Below are 23,422 nucleotides of genomic sequence, written 5' to 3'. Positions count from 1 at the left end.
TTGGCGTTGCTGATATTTATTGTTTGAGGTAAAGGATGTGAATGAGAAAGTCTTTTTGTTGTGATCAGAATGGCCTCAGTTTTATCATCATTCATCTGTAGCTTGTTACATGTCATCCATGATTTCACATCAGAAATGCACCTCTCTACACCTTTGATGGTAGCATCAACTTCAGTTGGGTGGCTAGATTTGTATATTTGGGTGTCATCAGCGTACAATTCGTGAGACACTGGATGATGATCTATGACACTTGAGAATGACTGAGTGTACAGAATGAAGAGAACAGCTCCAAGAACAAACCCCTGTGGAACACCACAACATAGATCAACTGGGCTGGAGTGTATTCCATTTGCAGATACAATTTGTGTCCTGTTGACCAAGTAGGACTTGAACAACAGTAAAGCTGTTATCAAGAATGCCAAATACATGCTGGAGACGGTGAAGTAATATATCATGGTCTATTGTGTCAAATGCTGCAGACAAATCAAGGAGGGTGAGGACTGTAATCTTTCCGCTATCCAACGCAGAGAGAATGTCATTAACTACTTTTAGAAGAGTAGTTTCAGTACTGTGGCAAGGGCAATATGCAGATTGTACATTGCTGAAAAGACTGTTTGAATTTAGATGAGATACAAGCTGGGATAGAACAACCTTTTCTAAGATTTTTTATATGAATGGGAGATTAGAAACTGGGCAGTAGTTCTTTAAGTTGTTATGGTCTAGTGTTGGTTTCTTCAGCAGAGGCTTTACAATGGCAGTTTTGAAAAATGATGGGAATTCCCCGGATGAGTTGTTGTTGTTGTGGGGTTTAACGCCATTTTTCAGCACACGATTGGCTATACATGGCGGGCAGTATTAATGGTGGAGGAAGAACCCAGGAAAACCCCGGAAAGAACCACCGACCCACGAGAAGCTACTGGCAAACTTTCTCACATACCCACATTGGCTGAATCTTAGACTCGAACCGCTGCAGACAGAGGTGAGATGGCAGTGATCCGTTAACGAAGAGCGCTTTAGACCACTCGGCCACTCGGGGCCCCTCCCCGGATGAGAGAGAGGTATTAATAACATCAGTTAGTGAAGGCAATACTGGATCTAAGCACTCAAGCAGCAGTGATGTTGGAATTGGATCAAGTTCACATGACTTTGGTGCACTCTTCATCAGGATTGTACGTACCAAATCCATAAAGACAGGTTCAAATGCTGCTAATGGTTGCCACTCAAATTCTGGATCCCAACTGTATGGTGACGAGTCAATTGAAATTGTGGTGTCAAGCTTATCTCTAATGGTTTGTACTTTGTCATGGAAGAAATTTGCAAACATGTCTGGAAGGTCGACTGGAGAGAAGGTAGTTGGAAGTGGTGTACATCTGTTCCTTGACATCAGCTTGTTTGTAATCTCGAAGAGCTCTTTGCAGCTGGAACTTTCCATGATCTTAGTAGTGTAGTGGGCTGATTTCGCTGCATGGACTATATTTGTGACATTCTTCTTAGCGACTTCATAGATTTGCTTATGAATAGTGAGTCTGGTGGAAAGCCAGAGCCTCTCAGCTTTACGGCGGTCTCTTTTAGCAGTGCGAAGCTGGTCCCTAACACTGCTATACCATGGAGAACACTTTTGAATTGATACTCTGCACTTGGTAGCTGGGGCATGTTTGTCAAGTAATGAACGCAGACAGTTATTGAGTTGTTCTGCGGTAGGAGGTAAGCAAGTTATAGATTACACATAACACACTGTGGTCCAAGAAAAATAACTAAAGTGTGTTAGCATAAAATCTATGTGCAAAGAATACACTGTAGTCCAAGAAAAACAAATAGTCACGATGTTTATACTGTACCATCTACATGCCAGCTCTGAGAGATGTAAAAGCACAATTTTTGCTAATATAAATTGCAAAAAGGCATAATCTGCACATCAAAAGTGTAATCTATAAATTAATATTACAAACATTAGTATCCCTACTTTGCTGAGGCAACTACATCGTACCTAATATATTACATGTCATAATTACAGTACACTATATGAAATATGTAATTTATTTTTACTACTAACCTGGATCTGCAGGTCAAAATACTTGACACAAATGGGCAAAGTCTATAAGGATTAGACCCAGAGTACAAACACAAAACATACTGAGAAATTAAATATATTCAACACTCACTTTAACTAGTCTACATGTCTATAACTTTTGCTGAATGATAAAGTCCACAGATTCTGTCCTCAACCTGATTGCTGTGTTGCATCACTCGTATTCTTCTTCACAAATTTCTAAAGCACTGTTGAATTATCCTTTTTCTGATCAGATATTTTTTCAGTTTAAAAAGACCCATCTGCTCTAAATAATTTCACCTACAAGTCAACCCATAAAAGTCCTTTTGACTTAATATCTGACATTTTCTTTAAAAGTACAGACTGATCCGCTCCCTAATTTCATTTTTAATATAATGAATCTACGAAGCAAAGTTTCAAATTAAAGAAACCTTTCAGTTTTCTACAAATTAGGAAAGTACATGTAGCTCTATGATGAACAAATTAGCTCTTAAGCCAGAGGTAGGCAAACTTTCCAGTGCAAGTGCCGCATACACAAATTTACACCTTGTCGCGGGCCACATAGTTCATTAAGTAAAATAATTAATATTTGAAATAGCAAAACCAAAAGGTTTTTCTAAATAACATCTAATTAATTTTCAGTTGTTAATATTTGAAAACTTAAACTTCAAAAGAAGCATTTTTATTTGACAAACAGTAACATAAACAGAGTCAGTGCAAATGATGACTTGTTCCTAGGCCGCATGAAAACCCTTGGCGGGCCATAGTTTGCCCACCCCTGTCTTAAGCTATTCTTATGCAGCTGTCTTTCTTTTTAAGAATATTCTAAAAAAAATTATGATGAGTGGAATTAAAGCGATGATAATATAAATTACAAACACAACTTTCATTGCTTTATTTATTTTTTTTAACATACCGGAAAAGCGTAATCCATATATAGGCAAGCGTAAGACATAAATCAGTGAAAAAATGTAATGATTACACCAAAAGCATAAGTGTTTCAAATAAGGAGTAAACTGGCATTTAATCATTCATGCAAGATATTTCTTCAGTTTGAAAGACGAACATATGTCCATGGGGTATCTGTTTACAAAGGACAGTTTAGCCTTTTCCAAAGAGTAAATGCTTCAGACCGATCTGACACTATTTAATTTTGTCTATTTTCTCCTGGGGAGGTTTACATGTCTCTCTCAGCAGAAAAATTCAACAATGCAGTGGTAATTAAAAAAAAAAAAAAAATTAAAAGACCTAATTCACTTTTATAGTTTAATTACTGATCCTAAATTATACTCCATTCTGTTAACGTCACATTCTTTGTTGGGTACATTTGGTCACATTTTACATGATTTTTATTTAATGACTTTTCTCTATGCAGGATTAAGTGTATACAATTTGTGATATTTCAACTTATTTATCATCCATTACGACAGCATATTGCCTTGTGTTTTTCATAGGCAATATATAACTTAGTTTTCATTACAACGAATTCCACACTGTAAATATAATTCAAATGGGTTGTTTTAGTTTGCTTTTATTCATTAGGGTTGCCTAATACACTAAGTATACCTGAGCACCCACTGTGCATAATTTGTAGCAAATGAAATTAAATAGCATGGTTTGCATCTAATTGGTCAATTTTGTTACCATGGAGGTCTATGAGAAACATACGTTGTTGTTGTCGTCAAGGTGTTGATAAAATCTCAGCCTCTGTTTGGGCCAAAACACATGACTGCTGGATTGGAAGCTACTTGTTCAAGACTGAAGCTCTAAGCCACTAGACCATAAACACTTACACCGCCAAGGAAATAATTTTGTACTCTGTGATTGCAGATGCTGCACACAGTGTATATATTTTCTACTTCTTTTTATTGAATGTGATCTTACACTGTATTTTATGCGTATGTGAGAGATAAGGTTAGGCTGGCTTAGGTCTTCTTGAGTCTACCAAATGCTCACATGGACAAAGTTTATATCACCTTTCATGGCACAAAACAACTGCAGGATCCAGAGTTGCACCCAAGATCCAAGGGCAGGGAACACTGTGTCCCTGTTCATTCAAATTTAGGGGACAAACATCATTTGAAATGGACTATGGAAAACTGTTGCACATAATGAACCAATAATGATTAAAACAAACACAAGATTATCTGCTTCAAAAGTTTTACCATTTTAATTTTGTTATCTGTACTGTTACTTCATATTTTCCTTGGTCACTTACATAATTGCAATAAACATGTTTTCTGTGCTGAAGTAATCGGCAAAAACGTGAATGTGTCTGAATATCTGGTTAGCCTGAAATATGCTGCACCATGGAACTTTCCATTCCAGATCTTTCTCATTTAACTTTAGGGTTCACTCACATCTACCATAATTTATTATAGTACCCATGTTTTCTTAATTACTTTTCTTATCAAAATAATACATCATTAATAAATGACAAATTATGTATTTGCATAAATTTTATCTCTTCTGTCAACAAATCAATCTCAAACTAAATTTAACCTTCCTTGCTGACTTTAACCTCAAAAATACATTACAAGAACAGCCATCAATGCAGCCTGTATAACTGATGGAGGAAGAACCCTGAGAAAATCATCGGAAGAACCAATGACCCTAGGGAAGCCACTGGCAGGCTTTCTCACTTACCCATACTGACCAAGCCTAAGACTAGAATCCATGCAGACATAAGTGAGATGTCACTGATCCTGTAAAGACACGTGCCTTTGACCACTTGGCTTTTTTCTATTCATTATGTAAAAACAAGTAGATGCCAAGTTTAGTGCTATTAAAATAGCATTGATATTCTCTACAACATTTTACAGTGGTAATCAGTTAACATTTCAGCAGGGTCAGTCTTTTAAGACTGGTTCCATGCATACTGTTAGACCAGAACCAAGCTTCAATTATGAAGTGAATGAGAATTAAAAGAACCAGGCTAAGACACAGCAAAAAAAGAGATGGCAGATTGTCAGCAAAACCTTACAGAGGTTGTCAAATGCTTTTTCAGAAGCATTAAACAAAACATCTGCATATTTTAATTTTCATGAATATCTTGTTTATTACTCAAACATTACCATATAAACAAAATTGTCATGCAAAAATGATGGTATTGGCAATATCAAGCATATTATAAGAGATGCTGCCTCCTACGTACATATGACATATCTTATCTAATGCATCACTACAGCAAGTTCCTCATGCAGTTCTTTCATTGTTTCTAAATTTTTGTTGAAATCCAGTGCATTAGCTTTCATAACAAGTTTGGATGCATCAAGGCCTGAATACAGCATATTTTTAAAAAATTTGCATATTGTAGATTATGTTGCATTATTTGGAAACAGCTGCATCTTAAAAAAATGACTCAAATGTTTGGTGCAAATGACCTTTCCAGAACCAGAAACAGCCAAATCACACCTGTTTACTTTGTCATCCAACATAAAAGGCCAAAGTAGAATTCAATATACTTTTCTTCTATTTAGGATTGACTGATTCTTTCTAATGAATACAATAATTCTTCACTGGTTGCTAAATCCACAAGAAAAATGAGAGAAAAAATATTGATTTTCTTAGGGATTACAAAAGGATTCAATAACCACTGATTGGTTCAACAGGTGCTGTGATACCTCTAAGATTAATTTCCATCAAACAAGATTTAAACTGCCAGGGAAGAGCTAGAATACATACTCTCCTAAATTCTCTGGATTAGCATCTGGATCTCTTTCTGGAAGTTCAGCAAAGGAGTCACTGTAACATCGTCCTTCTTCATCCTGAATTTAAATATTTTTAAAAAAATCATCAAATATTGGCCAATATTTGATCCTAATCCTTAACATAATAAAAATGTCAATGAAATACCATCCAAGTCTATATCACAGATTACAACTATGTGTATGAGAACAGAAAAAAGAAGCAGGAACTATACAGGCATCACTTTTAACCATCATGTAGTTAAGTTTTACCGGAACAATGTTACTTCCACCCCAGTACCCAACCCCACAATATTAAAAGATACTTTATTTTTCAATGTTTCTTTTACTTACAAACCTTTAAGAGAATTTAAAAGCATTAACCCCGCAAAAGTTGAACAATACATTATGCATAAAAAGCATCAACCCCTCAGACGTTGAATAATACATTTTGTATAAAAGCAACAACTACCAATGCATTGACCAACAGTATGTATAATGGCTCCTCTCCAGATGCTTAAATTCAGAAAGGAGCAGACAACGTTGCTTCTTTATTGTTTGAATTTAAATATTCAAGACCTCAAAAACTGTCAACTGGTTTCATTATTTTTTACATTAAGGTACAATTTTTATGGAATTTTTATGTTGTTTCAAACCATGAATTTAAAGATCCAATGCAAAATAAGCCATATGTGATGCAAAGAAACCCTCCCTGTCCTCTTTTTTTCTTTCTCCGATACATTGTTAAAGATAACTCAACTTCATTATTGTAATACACACTATCTGTATACAGTATCAGGCAGATGCCTTAAATGAGGTATTGTGAGAACAGTATCAATAAAGAGAAATTACTATAACTGAAAATTAGATTGGATATTTATATATATTAATCCATCATTCAGGCAAAAAACTGCTGTCAAATATATCTGAATAAAAAAACTGCACTTCATTTACTCTCTGCAATTCTCTGTGATTTAAGATTTAACTGCAGTGATACAAATGAATGAAAAATTTATACCAAGCATAAATGTAAACATGTGTAGTTCTAAATATAGACGGCAAACTTTCCTGTTAAATATAAACTGTTCTGAAAGCACATCTCATATTATCCACACATCTAATCAGGAGGAACAAAATGTCTAAGATGCTAAAACTATTCCTTAGAGCACAAGTACTAATTAAACATTTATTGATACCAATTATAGCACAGTACAGTTTCTATTTTTAGTAAAGGTGGCCACATATAATTGTGGATCAGCATCATTTGTACAAACTTTGAAAACTGGACATTCTAGACTACTTTACAAAACTGGGTCAAACCGTTTTGAATGATTTTTGAGAAGTTATTTAAACGTTTTCTATTTTATCAATACCATCCATATCTGATGTTGGATCAGTATCAGTTTGTTCTAGCTTGAAAACATTTAATGCCAAGATTCTTTTCTCAGATTTGGTCCAATTCTGTAGAGCTGGTTTTAATAAGTTTTTAAGAGGTTTTTCTACATTGTGTATTGGTGGCCATATTTGATGTTGCATCAGCATTATATGTGTAAAACCACAATCCCTTCATGACAGTATGTCAAATTTGGTCCACTTCTGAAACTAAGTTTTTGATAAGGAACCATTTAAAGGTTTTCCATTTTTTTATATGACAGCTATATTTGATGGCAGATTTTGTAAAAATTATAAACATTCAAAATCTAAAAGTCCATAATATAATCCTCCTCTCTGCCAAATATAGTTGAAATTTGATTTGTAGTTTTTGAGAACCTCAAAAAGTAACTTAACATATAAATGATGCACAATAAATAACAGACGCAGAGCTATACCACACAGTCAGGTAAGCTAAAAACAGTGAATACAGAAAATGAGAGGCATAAAAAAAAACTGCTTTGCAACTTCCAAAATAAAGTTTGATGGAAATATCTTGAACAGTTTATGAGTTATGCTCCCAAAAATATTTTTATGTAGCCAGAGAAAATAGCAATAGCTATATCATCTCTTAATAAAGCATGCATACAAGTATCAACAAGTGGGTAAATTTTTTAAAACTAATGAATCTGACAAACCATCTGCAGCAAATAGGATATTTTCATAAATCTGCCCTGTCAAATTTCTTAAATTAAGGCTATGGTGCAATTTTTTCAGCTATTATTGTTCACTAATTAAAGATATGAATATATTTGCAAACTAGGTTTTTCAGGCTTGTATTTTTCTTGAAACTGATGTGAGGCATGTACACCTTCCATAGTTACTCTGCAGTATGTAGATACTGAAATACCAATAGTTGGCTAGGAAGAAGAGCTAGCCACCCATAGCATTAAACATGTGAGTTCTGGGCAAGTAGAATATCTCAAACTGCTTGGATGGCGATTATTTTCAGTTGCATCAACCTGTTTAGTACTCAATGTTTTGCAGAAATATCACCAAGGGAAATTGCTTGTGTCTGCACTGTGAACATCACATGGTGTCAAAAATGACCTTTGGAGATGAAAAATGCAGGTGTAAATTTGGGTTTGGGGTGCATAATCTTATTTTGCTATGAACTGCCATTGATTTCTCTAGTAAAGTGAATAATATTCATAAGCTTTGATTTTATATTGCTAACCATGCCTAGGATATAATACAATACCACTGTATCACATTAGCTATGTCTGCCATATTACATGCCTAGGGGATAATACAATATCTTTGAATCACATTAGTTACATCTGCCGTATTACATGCCTAGGGGATAATACAATATCTTTGAATCACATTAGTTATATCTGCCATATTACATGCCTAGGGGGTAATACAATATCTTTGTATCACATTCTTATAATTGGAGTTTGAGAGACAGGCAGACAGGTTTCATTAATAACCTGCTTGTTGAAGACTGAGATGAACAGGTTCGTCATCATCTCCAACACACAGGCCTTCACATCAGGTACATTATTTCCCTCCTCTGTAAGTTCCATCTTCTTTTCTAGACACAGTCTCTGTAATGTCAGTGCGTCCTGTAATGTATCAGTATGTAAAGTATCATAACTATTTGTATAAAGTTCCTTATATCACTGTACTATTCTGTTTGATTACTAGCAATAAAATCCGGTTAAGTTAATAAAATGTTAATGGGCTTGGAGAGTCAATATTGACTGTATACCTCACCTACAGCAATAAATACAGATATTAGTCAAACAAAAACTTAAAACAATTTCAGATAACAGTTGATTTAATTCTGTGTTGAGGCATGATAGCTCAGTTGGCAGAGCATGTCATGAAATCCATGGTGGTGGGTTCAATACCTGCCTGGTCCAACCCAAACTGGATGTCCTGGTGCATCCTTGGGAAAGGCATTTGGCTTCTATTTCCACAGCATGATAAAGCCAATATGCTAAATGTGCCATTAAAACCCAGAAATTACAAATACTGTACACAAGATTGAGAGTTTTTTTTATTGATATGGAAGCTGTTATGCCTTTGCTACTAGTAGGTTCATGGCCAAAGAACTTCTTTTAAACTCAGTGTTATGTAACTTCATTCTGATGAATAAGATATCTGAAAAAGTAGCAGGGTTTCTGACGATGAAACAAACAGGATCTGTCAGCTGTCACATGGAAATAAACAGCTGACACACAATTGTTACTTATTCTTGATTCTGTGCAGTCTTTTCAATACTTCAAGAAAATCAAAAATATTCCTTCTACTATAATGATTCTTTTACTCTACTACCAAAACAATATTGCACAGAATCAAGTATAAAAAATCATCGTGTAATATCTGGGCCAATGCAGCAACTGATACCGACCCTCCACCTCATCATGGTATCTATGTTAAAGTGAATTAAACAAAACAATAAAACAAATACATTCCAGCAGCTGATCCCTGATAAAAGATTGCTTTTTCTTTATCTGCATCTTTTTTGGATTTCCAAGGATGATTCTGACAAAATGTGAATTACTTCTAATGATAGGATAACACATATTTCAATCAAATATATTAGTTTTCTAACTTGTAGTATCCATCTCTAAGATAACATGCAGTACCACAAAAAAATCTGCTGACCTTATATATAAGGGAGTCTGGTTCATTGTATTTGCAGGCATTATCAAACATCTGGACAAAATCGGCTACCATATCCTCAACTGTTTCATATTTACTGGTCTGCATTTTCTGCTGTATATGAAGCATGTCAACTGGCCTCTTGATAACTTCATAGTAATCTGGGTAGTCCTGTGGAAAGAAAGGAAGAAAACATCTCAATTTAAAAAATTAAATATAAAAAGGATAATTTCTGATATAATCTTCTTATCAAACTTACTATGACCATGACTTCTGCCATATTGACTCCAAACTCTCTAGCTTCTTTATTGCCCAAAGTATAAGACATCAATAAGGTCTGGTTAAGGAACTCAGTCTAGGTCACAAGATATTGTGCAAAATCTATTTTTCTCTGAGTCACAATGATACTGACCACTGAACATTTGACTACCAAACCAAAAGGATTCTTTTCTCATTGAAAACATTAAGTTGCCCACAAACTCTTGTCTTTTGACCTATTCACCCACAAATCAATACACTTCTACCATACTCCAAATGCAAGGCAACCACAAAATGTAAATCCAGGTCTGTAATGTACAATTAATTTTATGGAGATGCAACCATTTCAATGCTACACTCACAGTAAATTTGACCTTTGAGCCATTGACCCAAATCAAAAGGCTTCTTCCTTATCCCAGATCCAAGTCTGTAATGTAGAACTAATCCTATTGTGCTGATTCCATCCAAAGTCAGTAGGATTCTTCCTCTTCCCCAGATCCAAGTCTGTAATGCAGAACTAATCCTACTGTGCTGATTCCATCCAAAGTCAGTAGGCTTCTTCCTTTTCCCCAGATCCAAGTCTTTAATGTAGAACTAAACTTATTGTGCTGATTCCATCCAAAGTCAGTAGGCTTCTTCCTCTTCCCCAGATCCAGGTGTCATGTAGAACTAATCTTATTGTGCTGATTAAATCCAAAGTCAGTAGGCTTCTTTCTCTTCCCCAGATCCAGGTCTGTAATGTAGAACTAATCTTATTGTGCTAATTCCATCAAAAGTCAGTAGGCTTCTTCCTTTTCACCAGATCCAGGTGTCATGTAGAACTAATCTTATTGTGCTAATTCCATCGAAAGTCAGTAGGCTTCTTCCTCTTCCCCAGATCCAAGTCTGTAATGTAGAACTAATCTCATTGTGCTGATTCCATCCAAAGTCAGTAGGCTTCTTCCTTTTCACCAGATCCAGGTGTCATGTAGAACTAATCTTATTGTGCTAATTCCATCCAAAGTCAGTAGGATTCTTCCTTTTCCCCAGATCCAAGTCTGTAATGTAGAACTAATCTTATTGTACTGATTCCATCCAAAGTCAGTAGGCTTCTTACTCTTCCCCAGATCCAAGTCTGTAATGTAGAACTAATCTTACTGTGCTGATTCCATCCAAAGTCAGTAGGCTTCTTCCTCTTCCCCAGATCCAGGTGTCATGTAGAACTAATCTTATTGTGCCGATTCCATCCAAAGTCAGTAGGATTCTTCCTCTTCCCCAGATCCAAGTCTGTAATGTAGAACTAATCTTATTGTGCTGATTCCATCAAAAGTCAGTAGGCTTCTTCCTCTTCCCCAGATCCAGGTGTCATGTAGAACTAATCTTATTGTGCCGATTCCATCCATAGTCAGTAGGCTTCTTCCTTTTCACCAGATCCAAGTCTGTAATATAGAACTAATCTTATTGTGCTGATTCCATCAAAAGTCAGTAGGCTTCTTTCTTTTCCCCAGATCCAAGTCTTTAATGTAGAACTAATCTTTTTGTGCTGATTCCATCCAAAGTCAGTAGGCTTCTTCCTCTTCCCCAGATCCAGGTGTCATGTAGAACTAATCTTATTGTGCTGATTCCATCAAAAGTCAGTAGGCTTCTTCCTCTTCCCCAGATCCAAGTCTGTAATATAGAACTAATCTTATTGTGCTGATTCCATCCAAAGTCAGTAGGCTTCTTACTCTTCCCCAGATCCAGGTGTCATGTAGAACTAATCTTATTGTGCTGATTCCACCAAAAGTCAGTAGGCTTCTTCCTCTTCCCCAGATCCAAGTCTGTAATATAGAACTAATCTTATTGTGCTGATTCCATCCAAAGTCAGTAGGCTTCTTACTCTTCCCCAGATCCAGGTGTCATGTAGAACTAATCTTATTGTGCTGATTCCATCAAAAGTCAGTAGGCTTCTTCCTCTTCCCCAGATCCAGGTCTGTAATGTAGAACTAATCTTATTGTGCTGATTCCATCCAAAGCAGTAGGCTCCTTCCTTTTCCCCAGAGCCTGGTCTGTAATGTAGAACTAATTTTATAGTGCTGATTAAATCCAAAGTCAGTAGGCTTCTTCCTTTACCCCAGATCCAGGTCTGTAATGTAGAACTAATCTTACTGTGCTGATTCCATCCAAAGTCAGTAGGCTTCTTCCTCTTCCCCAGATCCAGGTCTGTAATGTAGAACTAATCTTATTGTGCTGAATCCATCCAAAGTCAGTAGGCTTCTTCCTCTTCCCCAGATCCAGGTCTGTAATGTAGAACTAATCTTATTGTGCTGATTCCATCCAAAGTCAGTAGGCTTCTTCCTCTTCCCCAGATCCAGGTCTGTAATGTACAACTAATCTTACTGTGCTGAATGCATCCAAAGTCAGTTGGCTTCTTCCTCTTTCCCAGATCCTGGTCTGTAATGTTGAACTAATTTTATTGTGCTGATTCCATCCAAAGTCAGTAGGATTCTTCCTTTTCCCCAGATCCAAGTCTATAATGTAGAAATAATCGTATTGTGCTGATTCCATCCAAAGTCAGTAGGCTTCTTCCTTTTCCCCAGATCCAGGTCTGTCATGTATCCCTAATCTTATTTTGTTGATTCCATCCAATGTCAGTAGGCTTCTTCCTTTTCCCCAGATCCAAGTCTTTAATGTAGAACTAATCTTATTGTGTTGATTCCATCCAAAGTCAGAAGGCTTCTTCCTTTTCCCCAGATCCTGATCTGTAACATAGGACTAATCTTATTGTGCTGACTCCATCCAAAGTCAGTAGGCTTCTTCGTCTTCCCCAGATCCAGGTGTGTAATGTAGAACTAATCTTATTGTGCTGATTCCATACAAAGTCAGTAGGCTTCTTCCTTTTCCCCAGATCCTGGTCTGTAATGTAGAACTAATTTTATTGTGCTGATTCCATTTAAGGTCAGTAGGCTTCTTCCTTTTCCACAGATCCTGCTCTGTAATGTAGAACTAATTTTATTGTGCTGAAACCTTTCTTTCTTACAATCTGACTCCTCCATGCCATCATAGAAATGACCTCTTACACATTACTCTTGTAAGCTTTCAATATTACCCTGAAAGTTCCTATGTGAAAAATGATATAAGTTCAGAAAATACATACACTTTTGAGAGGCAGCTTCATGAAGGGAGTGATAAGAACCCTGCCTCGAGAGTCCTGATAATCCCTGATGCTGTCATAAAGCTCCTGTAAACGAGTGGATAATGGGGAACCAGCCTTTGCCTTCAGTTTTCTGTCAAAACAAAAATAAACATTTTTTTTTCCTAAAGATTTTAAGCCATCTAAACTCTATTCCTTTAATACTGATTTATAAGGATGTAATTTTTATAAATAGTTTTCTCACTTAACACAGCATGGCACAGAGTGTACAGGAGTATTAATGCATAATATAAAGAATCTGCGTATTCAAATTAGCTCTTCTTTACAAAACTGAATTCACAGAAAAATGCTAAGGTAATTTTTTTTCCCCAGCACCAACTGAATGTACCTGAACAGTAACTTATTTCTGAAAGTGACTTTTTCAATTTCCTTGTTGTGATTTAGTCTCAAGTGATTCCTTTAAAAATCTAATGTACAATAAACGCATCCCATAATCTTTCATATTTCAATCAATCAAGTGCTCTGGTATTTTCAAACTCATCTGTTAAACCTACATGTAGACCCTGAATCTATTCCTGGGATGCTAACCCTCGGTAATCACCAGTCTACAAATCGTTTTTTTTTTCAAACTGAAAATCAGTGATAAAATCTGTTTTTATCCAATTCAAACATAAAATTTTATACATAACATGGCATGATCACTGGACTCTTAACTAACAACTAAATTCACTTTGAAATGATGGTCATTTAATTTTCTGCAGACCTCAAAGACATAGTTTTATTCTAAAAATACTGAACACTGAACAAGTGCATGCTCAAATTAAAGTTCATAGTAACAAGATACCCATGTCTGATGACTAAAGAATCTTTCTTAGTTCCAAACTTAGTAGACATAATGGCAATTTACATCCATGTTTTTACATGTTTTTGCAGACAAATTAGAAAATAATTATATACCTTTTTTTCACCTTGTTTTTGTCTTATGTAAAGTCAACTCCAACCAAATTATCAGCCAATAAAAGCACTTCAAACAAAACAAATCCTATCTGATTAATGAGAAGATTTTTTTTTAAGTGACCTTGTTATCTTGTTTACTCAACCCTGATGCTCACCAGCAGATCATCATTTAATTTCCATCCAGCTAGTCAATATAATTAACAATATGCACTTTAGCAACATCAGCATTAGCTTTTATTTATAAACTGAGTGAAATGATAGTAATGATATTTAAGTTTTGATCGATTATACAGAGGACAACTACCATATACATTTGTTTTGGACGCAATGAGATTAAACTAATTTATGAGCTGTGTTTATATTGCAAACAATATCCTCAAGTGGACATGGTTGAATTTTCAACCAGTTATTTGTCAACTGAACTGGCAAATTCAGAACTAAACCATTCAAGTCTCAGAACAGTTCTGGACCACATAAGGCCTCCATGCATGACACTGGACCACATAAGGCCTCCATGCATGACACTGGACCACATAAGGCCTCTATGCATGACACTGGATCATATAACACCTTTGTGCATGACACTGGGCCATATAAGGCCTCTGTGCATGACACTGGACCACATAAGGCCTCTGTGCATGACACTGGACCACATAAGGCCTCAATGCATGACACTAGCCAACATGTGCAAAAGATGTGTGAAGCTTCAGTTGCTTACACTACACCAGGCAAGGCCAATCTAAGACTAAATGAAAAATAAAGTTAAAATTAAGAGGAAGCTCTCTTTGACACAGCTTACTAGCTGTTAATGGAAAAGCATTATCTGATACAAGAATGGTGAGTGCACTCCAGCAGAAGAAGTGTTGAACATGGTATTAGTTACAAAAATAGACTCGGAGCAGGAGATTTGTCAACTGATCAAGTCTTGACATAAGAAGTTATGGAAGGTCCAAATTTTAGTAAATTCCTTTCCATTCCTGCTGATGGAAGTACTGATGCTACTATATCAGAGCAAGAAAAATAAATACATAGGTACATATATACACATAAATAGTAAATAAGATAATATAACGTTGCAAAATTAAGCCTTCTGAAGAAATAAATATACTGCACATTATTCTGTTCTTTTTACGGATTAAAGTGCATACATCTAAAAAAAAAATCTAGGCAAGTGATTAAAATTTTGGGATAAGTAAAAAGGTAGGCAGGATAAGTGAATTTTCTGAAACTGCTTGTCCTGGAAAAGTGGATGAAAAACATATATGATCCTGATATTGAACCAGCCTCAAAAGAAAAGAAAATTTTCCATGCATCTGTAAGGCACATGTAAAGTAACAGAAAACATGCACAACACTTTCAAAGTCATCAAAACATAAGAAAAGATCATTAACTATGATTAACATTTATGAAATTGAAAACAGTTCATTTATGCATTTGAATATAACTACTGTATCAATATACAAGTACTCTTTTACAAACCTGCCAACCCTGACGAGTCCGTCTCAGTAAGGTAGTTTATTTTTTTCCATAAGATTGACCAGTTTTCAGTAAGGTGTAACAAAATATCAATAACTGCTATTGTAAAGCTGGAAAATGTATTTAAAAGTTTGATGCAGCAACGATAAAAATTATGTTCATCTGAAAAGTTTGTAAAGTATGCGTATACTATATTTACCACTAGTACAGTTGCACAAACTTTAGTTCCAAATCCTATGCAACTCAATTACTTGTTGCTATTTCTCAACTTGACGTTTTCTTGGAAATTCTTTTTCCATTTCACATGACGATGGCAATCATATCTCCAGCGACAAGACACCATTCAAATTGGCATCATTCAAGATGTCTAATAAACATAATATTGTCCTTTCCAACTTTTATTCTCAAGAATCTGAATACTCCATTTTATTCTTCTGTGTTGATTAACACTTTTTAGAAGCTTATTTTCCCCTTTTGTCTTAAACATACATTGCTTTTTGGACGCCATTTTCAATAATCAACAGTTTGATCATGCCAATGCTTTGCATTACAAATAGGTGCGGTTTAAAGAGTCTGGGGAGTTGGTGTAAAGTTAGTCTGGTTCCCAGACTTATTTCACTAATCCTAATATGAAACCTGGATCCATATCAAATACAGATGAACACCGATAATCCGGATTTTTCGGCAACTATCATCTTTCCGTAGTTTTTGGTTGCATGCCTAAGTCCGTATTTTAAGGGTAATTTTTATAAGACTTACGGCAAAATCATAAGTGGTGGCAGGTCTGCTTTTATATCTGTTGATACTTATTCTTTCTTTCAGCTTCCATGAAACTTTTTCTGATCTAAGAACAGTTCTGAATGAGCTTTGGGATCTCATGCAACTTCTTGAGCTCGACTTAACAATGTTGGGCCAATGCACAATTGTAAAAATGTTCCGCAATGAAGCAAGTGATCAAAACTTCTTGATGAGATTTTTTTAAACCTCAAATGTTAATGAATTTTGCTGCTAGAGTCTTTTCTGTTGGAATATTAGTTGTGGTTCACACTGTTGCAGAGATGCCCACTGCCAACAGGGGAAATTAGGGACAAAAGGGTGAAAATTCGTGATTCTATTGAAAAATTCATGACACATACTGCGGAAAATAAATATTCCATATGTCAGCCAGAAGAATGATAAAATCATTTAAAAACATTATAAAATATGTTTCTGTACAGTTATAGCTCTGTGTATTCTTTTGATTTTCCTCTAAACTGCTACTGGCTCTTTTCATCTTGGCCAAAAGATTCTTTTCCAAAACTGTTTCCACACGGAAAAGGTTGGATCTCAGTTTATCACACTGCATGGCTCCATTTTCAGCTCTCTCTCAATTTTTGGAATGGATTTTTGTATCTTTAAGAAGAACATGTTTGTTTTCTTTTAAAATCATGAATTTTATTAAATATGATTCCATATAGCCTTCAGGGTAGGCTTAAAATCACTGTCCGACATTTATAAGTTAAAGCACAGAAGAAAGCTTTATAGAAACACTGCCAATTAAAATTCGCAAGTAAACACAAATGTTGCAGAAATCTAATTTGCTTTTAAAAATAAACAGTACATCATGAAGAGAAAACATGATCAAACGAAATGAAGCATTCCAAATAATGGCATGAAACAGATCATAAGATATGAATTACCAGAAAAGACTGGGAAGGAAAGAAACAAACCACTCTGATATAATGGCATGTTATATGCTCCCAACCGGTTTTATGTCGCAATTACAAGACAGAAAAGGACCAAATACACTCAAGTTGTATGCCGGAAACTGATGAGTGTGCACAACTAAAAACCAAAACTAAATGCACAGAGAAATTCCCATGTGCACAGTTAACTTCTGATATATGGTATATTGTTACTTTCTTCCCTCTGAAACTATATCCAGGAAAAAAATCAGATTAAAAAAACAAACAAAAAAACAAGTCCAACAGAAAGTTGAACAAAAAAAGGAAACCCAGTGTGCATTTTAAAAAAGTGGAAATGTTCCATTCATGTTGTTCAGCCTAGATCCAGTTCCATTATGATCATTCACTCTACAGTAAGCACAAGTATCCTTAGAGTGACACTCACCAGTTCATGACATGACCATTTATAACTACAAAATGGTGGCAATATTAACTGATGCAAAAAGTATTGGATACTGAGGTGGAAAGGTACTGCAGACTGACTGGAGGAACAGTCATTTGAGAATATAAAACAACCTAAAGTCTGGTTTCAAGTGACACAAGCAGAATGTTCCAAGAAGCAGGATTTCCCCCCTTGTAACAAAACTAAGGGGGAGTAGAACAAATATGAGGGGGAGGAGAAAACAGCCAAAGTTCAATATTTACATAACACTTCATTATCCATCTCTCTTTCTTCCTGATCCACTCTGTTAAGATCCCTACTAAAGTCAAAAGCTTGAAAAGATGTTACCTCTTGCTGTTTAAGCATTAATCTGTTCATTGTTACTGAACTTAATGTGTTCCTCATCTGTGTATGAATATTGTTCTGTACTGAGAATCCCCTTTCACAGCTCAAGGGTATTGTCTTGTGGATAATTGTGGTCCAACATAAGATTTTTCACTAGGATAAGCTCTGCCAAAGTTTAACTTCCTTGAATGAGCAATCTACTGGCTACTAAGTAAGATTTACTATTCCATAATGCTTTTAAGTCCATTAATGTCATAGACTACTTGTTCAAACAGAGGTATTTTGTTCAAATAAATATCCTTACTTTTTAATTCTGGCAACAAAAGAAACAAAAAGTGAGCTCTACTTTTAAATTGTCTGTATTGTAATTTGGTTTGCTTGTCTGCCTTTACATTTAATTTTAAAATACTGTTGAACTGAGGGGCTAACCAGCATGCCATTCATTTTTGTCCATCCAGAATGTACACTTGATTCGTATTAATGCCATCTGATATTCTTTCTAATTTAAAGATAAATTGCCTTCATTACTATGATCAGCCAGTAAAATGTGCCAATCAAAATTAGTTTAACAACTATTCATGTCAAGCCAAAGGAACCAAATGTGTAAACAGTTACAAAAAAATACATATCACTACAAATACTACAATATTTCAACCATTTCTACAAGCACTTTAACCCTTTACCTCATGCAAGTGCCTTTTGATGCCTCTACTCCATTCGCATGGAAGTGCCTTTTGACGCCTCTACTCCATTCGCAAGGAAATGCCTTTTGACACCTGCTGTAAACATCAGCCATTTTAAGCAGGTTTTTGAAGTGCCACCTTTAGGGAAAACCCCCTATTATATACTACAATCATTTCTGCGAATGACAATTACGTCAGATCATGTGGTCACTGTTTATGATCTGGTCGAAATCTGTTATTTAAAGTAACTGGGTCGTAATCTCCACTCTCCAAAATGGCGATCGTGGATTTCATTCAGTACTTACGAAGTTTTCACGATTAGAATCACAACTATGAAAGCTTGAATAACTTCGGTAAAGGCTCTGATATTGATGTAGGCAGCAATTAGTTTTTAAAAATTATCAAATTCAGATGACTTAGTGATGTAGACATGGACAAAAACTTGTAAATTTTGAGTATGCGAAATGGCAGCTACGGTTGGCCACGCGGCTTCACTGACTTGATGGTGAACGAGTTCTCTCAAGATTTTAAAGCACAAAAAAAATTCTCCCATGAAAAATAATTACACAGCTATAACAATCGGACTTTACTCTTAAATTTTTCCACACATAATAGATGTGTACCAAAAATGTAAAATGGTTAAAATTGGTGCTAAACATAACATACACTACATTGTTTAAGATTTAACAGGCAGGTATATGTGTATGGGGTCGAATAGGTAACAGGTGTTCTATTTATAGTGCATTGCACTGGGTAACATTGCTCTATGAGGTAAAGGGTTAAGGGTGAACATCAGAATAAAATATACTGCACAGAGTAAATCTTCATATGCACGACTTGAAATTTGTGGGAGTTCTCACGCATCACCCTTTCCCAGTGCAGGAGTTCATACAAATTTTACATGAATCATGAAACCATGCACCTTGGGAAAATCTCTGCACATGGGTGATTTTATCACAGCATGGCTAAAACAAAAAAAAAAACAGATTTCCAACCAACCCTCTAGCTAATGCTCTCCTAGCCTCAGCAGTCTGACAGATTCCCTTCCACTTGGCCTTCAAGATTTTTTCCAATGTGTTGGCATCATTATACACTTGGGATCCTTCTTCATTGTAGTGTCGAGCATTGTTAAACATCAGCTCAAAGTCTGATATCATTTGCTGCTCACTTAAGTACTGCAATTGTTAAAATAACTTTTGTTAACTATCAACATAAACAGATCATCAAGTGCCTGCTGAGTCATTATTTTTGGGAAACCTTTTTTTCTTTCTCAGTCTTAGTGACCTTGACCACTGAGTTATTGATCCAAAAGTAATAGGCACCTTTCTCAAATGAAATGCAAGCAAATCACAATGTCTGACCAGAATAGGAGTTATTCCAGTGTTAAGTAGAACAAATATTTTGTGACTTAAATTTGATAAATGAATTCCACACTACTTTATAGGCATATAATGTGTTTTTTCTTCTCATTTTACTCCCTACTTCTCTTCAAAATTATGTCCCCTGCTCCATGGTCAAAGAAAACACACAGGCCCGTGCCTAAAACTTGATATGACTTGCAATTTTAATCCCATATATATATATATATATATATATATATATATATATATATATATATATTATCTAAAGCCCATCATTTGTGATATTTTTATGACAACTGTCTTGGTACTCTTGCAGTTAAGGTGATCTTGCAAAGTGGTTGGAGGTCAAAGATAAGCTCAATTTTCTGAACTTCAGTTCAGTAACTAGATTAGCATACAAGACATAATGTCCTCATCTTAAATTCACACTGGATATATATCATTGTGTAATACAAAAACATCACATTTCTGCTTGTGGCTTTACCACTTCTGACTATTACATTTCAAACACAAAATATATTTTATATTATCTCAAGAAAGAAAATATCCTCTATTTACATTTATCTTCTTGAATAAATAGCAACCATTAAAAATGCAATGTTTGTTGATAAAGTCCTATCTCACCTTGTCATTCTTTATCTTGGACTCAATCATGGTCAGGTCTATTGGCTCTGTAATGACTTGGTAGTAGTCTGGATAGTCCTTCTTGGAAGGCAGAAACATGAAAATATTACGAAGTGGTCTTCCCGACTCATCCTGAACAAAAAGATAATTTTAATTACATGTACTTCTAATCTGCTATAATGTATATACAAAATGTGAACCACTGAAGTATATAATGAATACACATATTTCACAAAAAAACACCTCTGTATGCTGCTGCCCTTCTTACAGTGCAAGTGTGGTTAAAGATCTCATTGAAATGGTCACATTTTGTTAAATCATTACTAGGTAATTTATTTAAGTTTACTTTTTGGTTCACCAATTAAAATGCAATTGCACATCATCAAAAAAGCTCAGTCTTGGTTTTTGTAATGTATTATCAAGAAACAGCATTCTTGGAACATACTTCAGTATAAGATTCCCTCAATGTAACATGTAATTTTCATGGCTTGCCATGAGCAGTATTATAAGTGAGTATTCTTTCTTCTTTACAAAACTTAGCAAAAAGGTAAGAATTTATATATAAGACTCCCTTAGTGTAACATGTAAATTTCATGGCTTGTCATGAGTTGAGTATTTTTTCTTCTTTACAAATCTTAATAAAAAGGTAAATATATGTAACCAGAAATGTGACAAGGTGATTAAACTTCCTCATGTAATTTCAAGTTTAAAACAGGAACATTTCCAATGACCTGATACACACCAATTAAACTTTTGCATCAATTTTTTTCTTGTTTTCTAATGCTTTTCTTCTCTTGCTTTAAATGTGGAGAAACAATGAAAAATTATGTACAATTCCTAATAGCTGCTCATTACTGATGGGAAATTTTGTTTTATATCATAAAATTATAAACTGGAATAAAGAAAAACATTATATCTACACTTAGACATATATTAGTGATGTATCTATCCCCCAAAACATTCATATCTCAATTCTTTAAAAAGTGAATTTACTTCATTCTTTTTAAGTTCTCAAGCTAAAATTCCTCACAAAAAGTCCATCAATTTACATCTTGTTTTTTATTGTCTAATAATTACCACTCTACACTTGCATAAACGTGACTTACACAGTGTTCAAATACAGTTTTGAACATGGAAAACATTCGCTTTTTGGGGGTGTCCTCCACAGGTTTTTTACCAGGAGTACGTTTTTTCTCACTATCTGGAACATTAACAGACATACTCTTGCGAGGTTTTATCTTCAAGCTGGGATCTTCATCATAGGCATCTTTAGTCAATTTCTGAAAATTAAGTGTATAATAGTTTATGGCTGATCACCTCAAACTCTGAAAAATGAAACAGAAATAAATTCTGTACACACATTTTCTACAAAACAATTCAGATACCGTTGAAATTAATAATAAACCATGGCAAAGTGTTTCAAATACATATCCTAAAAATTAATAAATACCCAACTCTCAATTATAAAATCATGGAGAGTAAGGTAAATGTCATTAGGACATATGAACCTAATCACAACAATTAATCACTATCATTTAGCTTTGCAACATGACGAAAGATTGAATAGCTGCATCTGCTACACAAACTACTTTTACTCAACAACTGAGTTATTTATTTCACAGCAGGATCATACAATTTAGAAAATAAAAATATAACCCTGACTTGCACCTGCATTAGGCTGCCTCTAGTCAAAATTGGTATGTATATATGTTTGTGTGTGTTTATCTATGCTACTTTATATGAGAGTTAATATGTCTTGATACTTCATTCTTTTATTTCTGTGAAAATCCCATAACACATTAACCCCTGGATCCTTTTGTCATTTTCGCCTGAAAATCGAGTAGGAAACCATTTTGAAAGCTATTTCTGAACAGACTCAAAAACACCAAATCCCAGGTCATCTTTCAATAACATACTGCCTAGTTGTGTTAGAAACATCATTTTTCATTGGCTACTTGACTCGCGCATGAGCAGAAGGATAAAAGTTGGAGTTCGTTTTTTTGTTGCTAAATGGAGCCATTATTTTTGTATGGAGACCACTCTTTATTCCAAATGCCCATCTTATCCTACTTTTTGCAAAGGCTCATCTGTCTGTTTGCAGTTCATACCAGTTTGCCTTAGATCTGAGACCAAAAAGTCTAAAATCTGGACACAAAATTGGATTCTGACCACGGGCGAATTTTGGGTTAAAAAAAGTCGGGTCCAAAAAATGAGGTTTTTTTTTACCTGTATTTTGTAGTGCAACTAGATATTCCTGATTATTTGGTATCATTGTAGAGATACATCTGTCTACCTTTCTATAATATCACCCACTTTAGTGTATCATGCATGACCATGATGCTACAGAGCTCGGCAGTAGGCTACTACCTCCTGCCCCGTTAAGTCATCGATAGGGGTTAATGTGTTAATTTCAGATTCATTAGATCAGTATTACAATGTGTAACCTACGATTCAGTAAGACATCATTTATGTAAGTAATAATTTTAATCATTATTTTCTTGTGTAAAAGTCATATTTAGGGATTTACTACTACTAAAGTTAAATGAATAATAATTACAATATGCTGTCTTGCACTGTCATAGTGGATATTAATAGGATCAAATAAGTAACAAATAACAGCTGATCTTCAAAAACTGTTGGTACAAAAATAAACAACAGATTTACCACAACAGTTAGTGCTTTTTCTTTGAGAGTGATTGTTAAGTATACCATATCAAATT

General features: G+C 35.0%; 1 protein-coding gene across 10 annotated transcripts in view; it reads right to left on the bottom strand.

Moving 5' to 3' along the window:
* The window catches only part of LOC149796142 (protein polybromo-1-like), a 228,871-nt gene that overhangs the window by 124,297 nt on the left and 81,152 nt on the right, over positions 1-23,422 (bottom strand). For all 10 annotated transcript variants that reach the window (XM_089966069.1, XM_089966068.1, XM_089966062.1 and 7 more), the window contains 7 exons: positions 21,809-21,982; positions 20,703-20,834; positions 19,717-19,892; positions 13,154-13,283; positions 9,784-9,951; positions 8,601-8,735; positions 5,735-5,817 (listed from right to left, as the gene is read on the bottom strand). In XM_089966069.1, the coding sequence (XP_089822195.1) occupies positions 5,735-5,817; positions 8,601-8,735; positions 9,784-9,951; positions 13,154-13,283; positions 19,717-19,892; positions 20,703-20,834; positions 21,809-21,982 (998 nt within the window). The remainder of the gene's footprint in view (positions 1-5,734; positions 5,818-8,600; positions 8,736-9,783; positions 9,952-13,153; positions 13,284-19,716; positions 19,893-20,702; positions 20,835-21,808; positions 21,983-23,422) is intronic.

The sequence above is a fragment of the Sinohyriopsis cumingii genome, chromosome 7, assembly GCF_028554795.1.
Source record: "Sinohyriopsis cumingii isolate HCF-2022 chromosome 7, ASM2855479v2, whole genome shotgun sequence".
NCBI classification, from domain to species: Eukaryota; Metazoa; Mollusca; class Bivalvia; order Unionida; family Unionidae; genus Sinohyriopsis; species Sinohyriopsis cumingii.
This window is presented reverse-complemented; position numbering and strand designations above follow the sequence as displayed.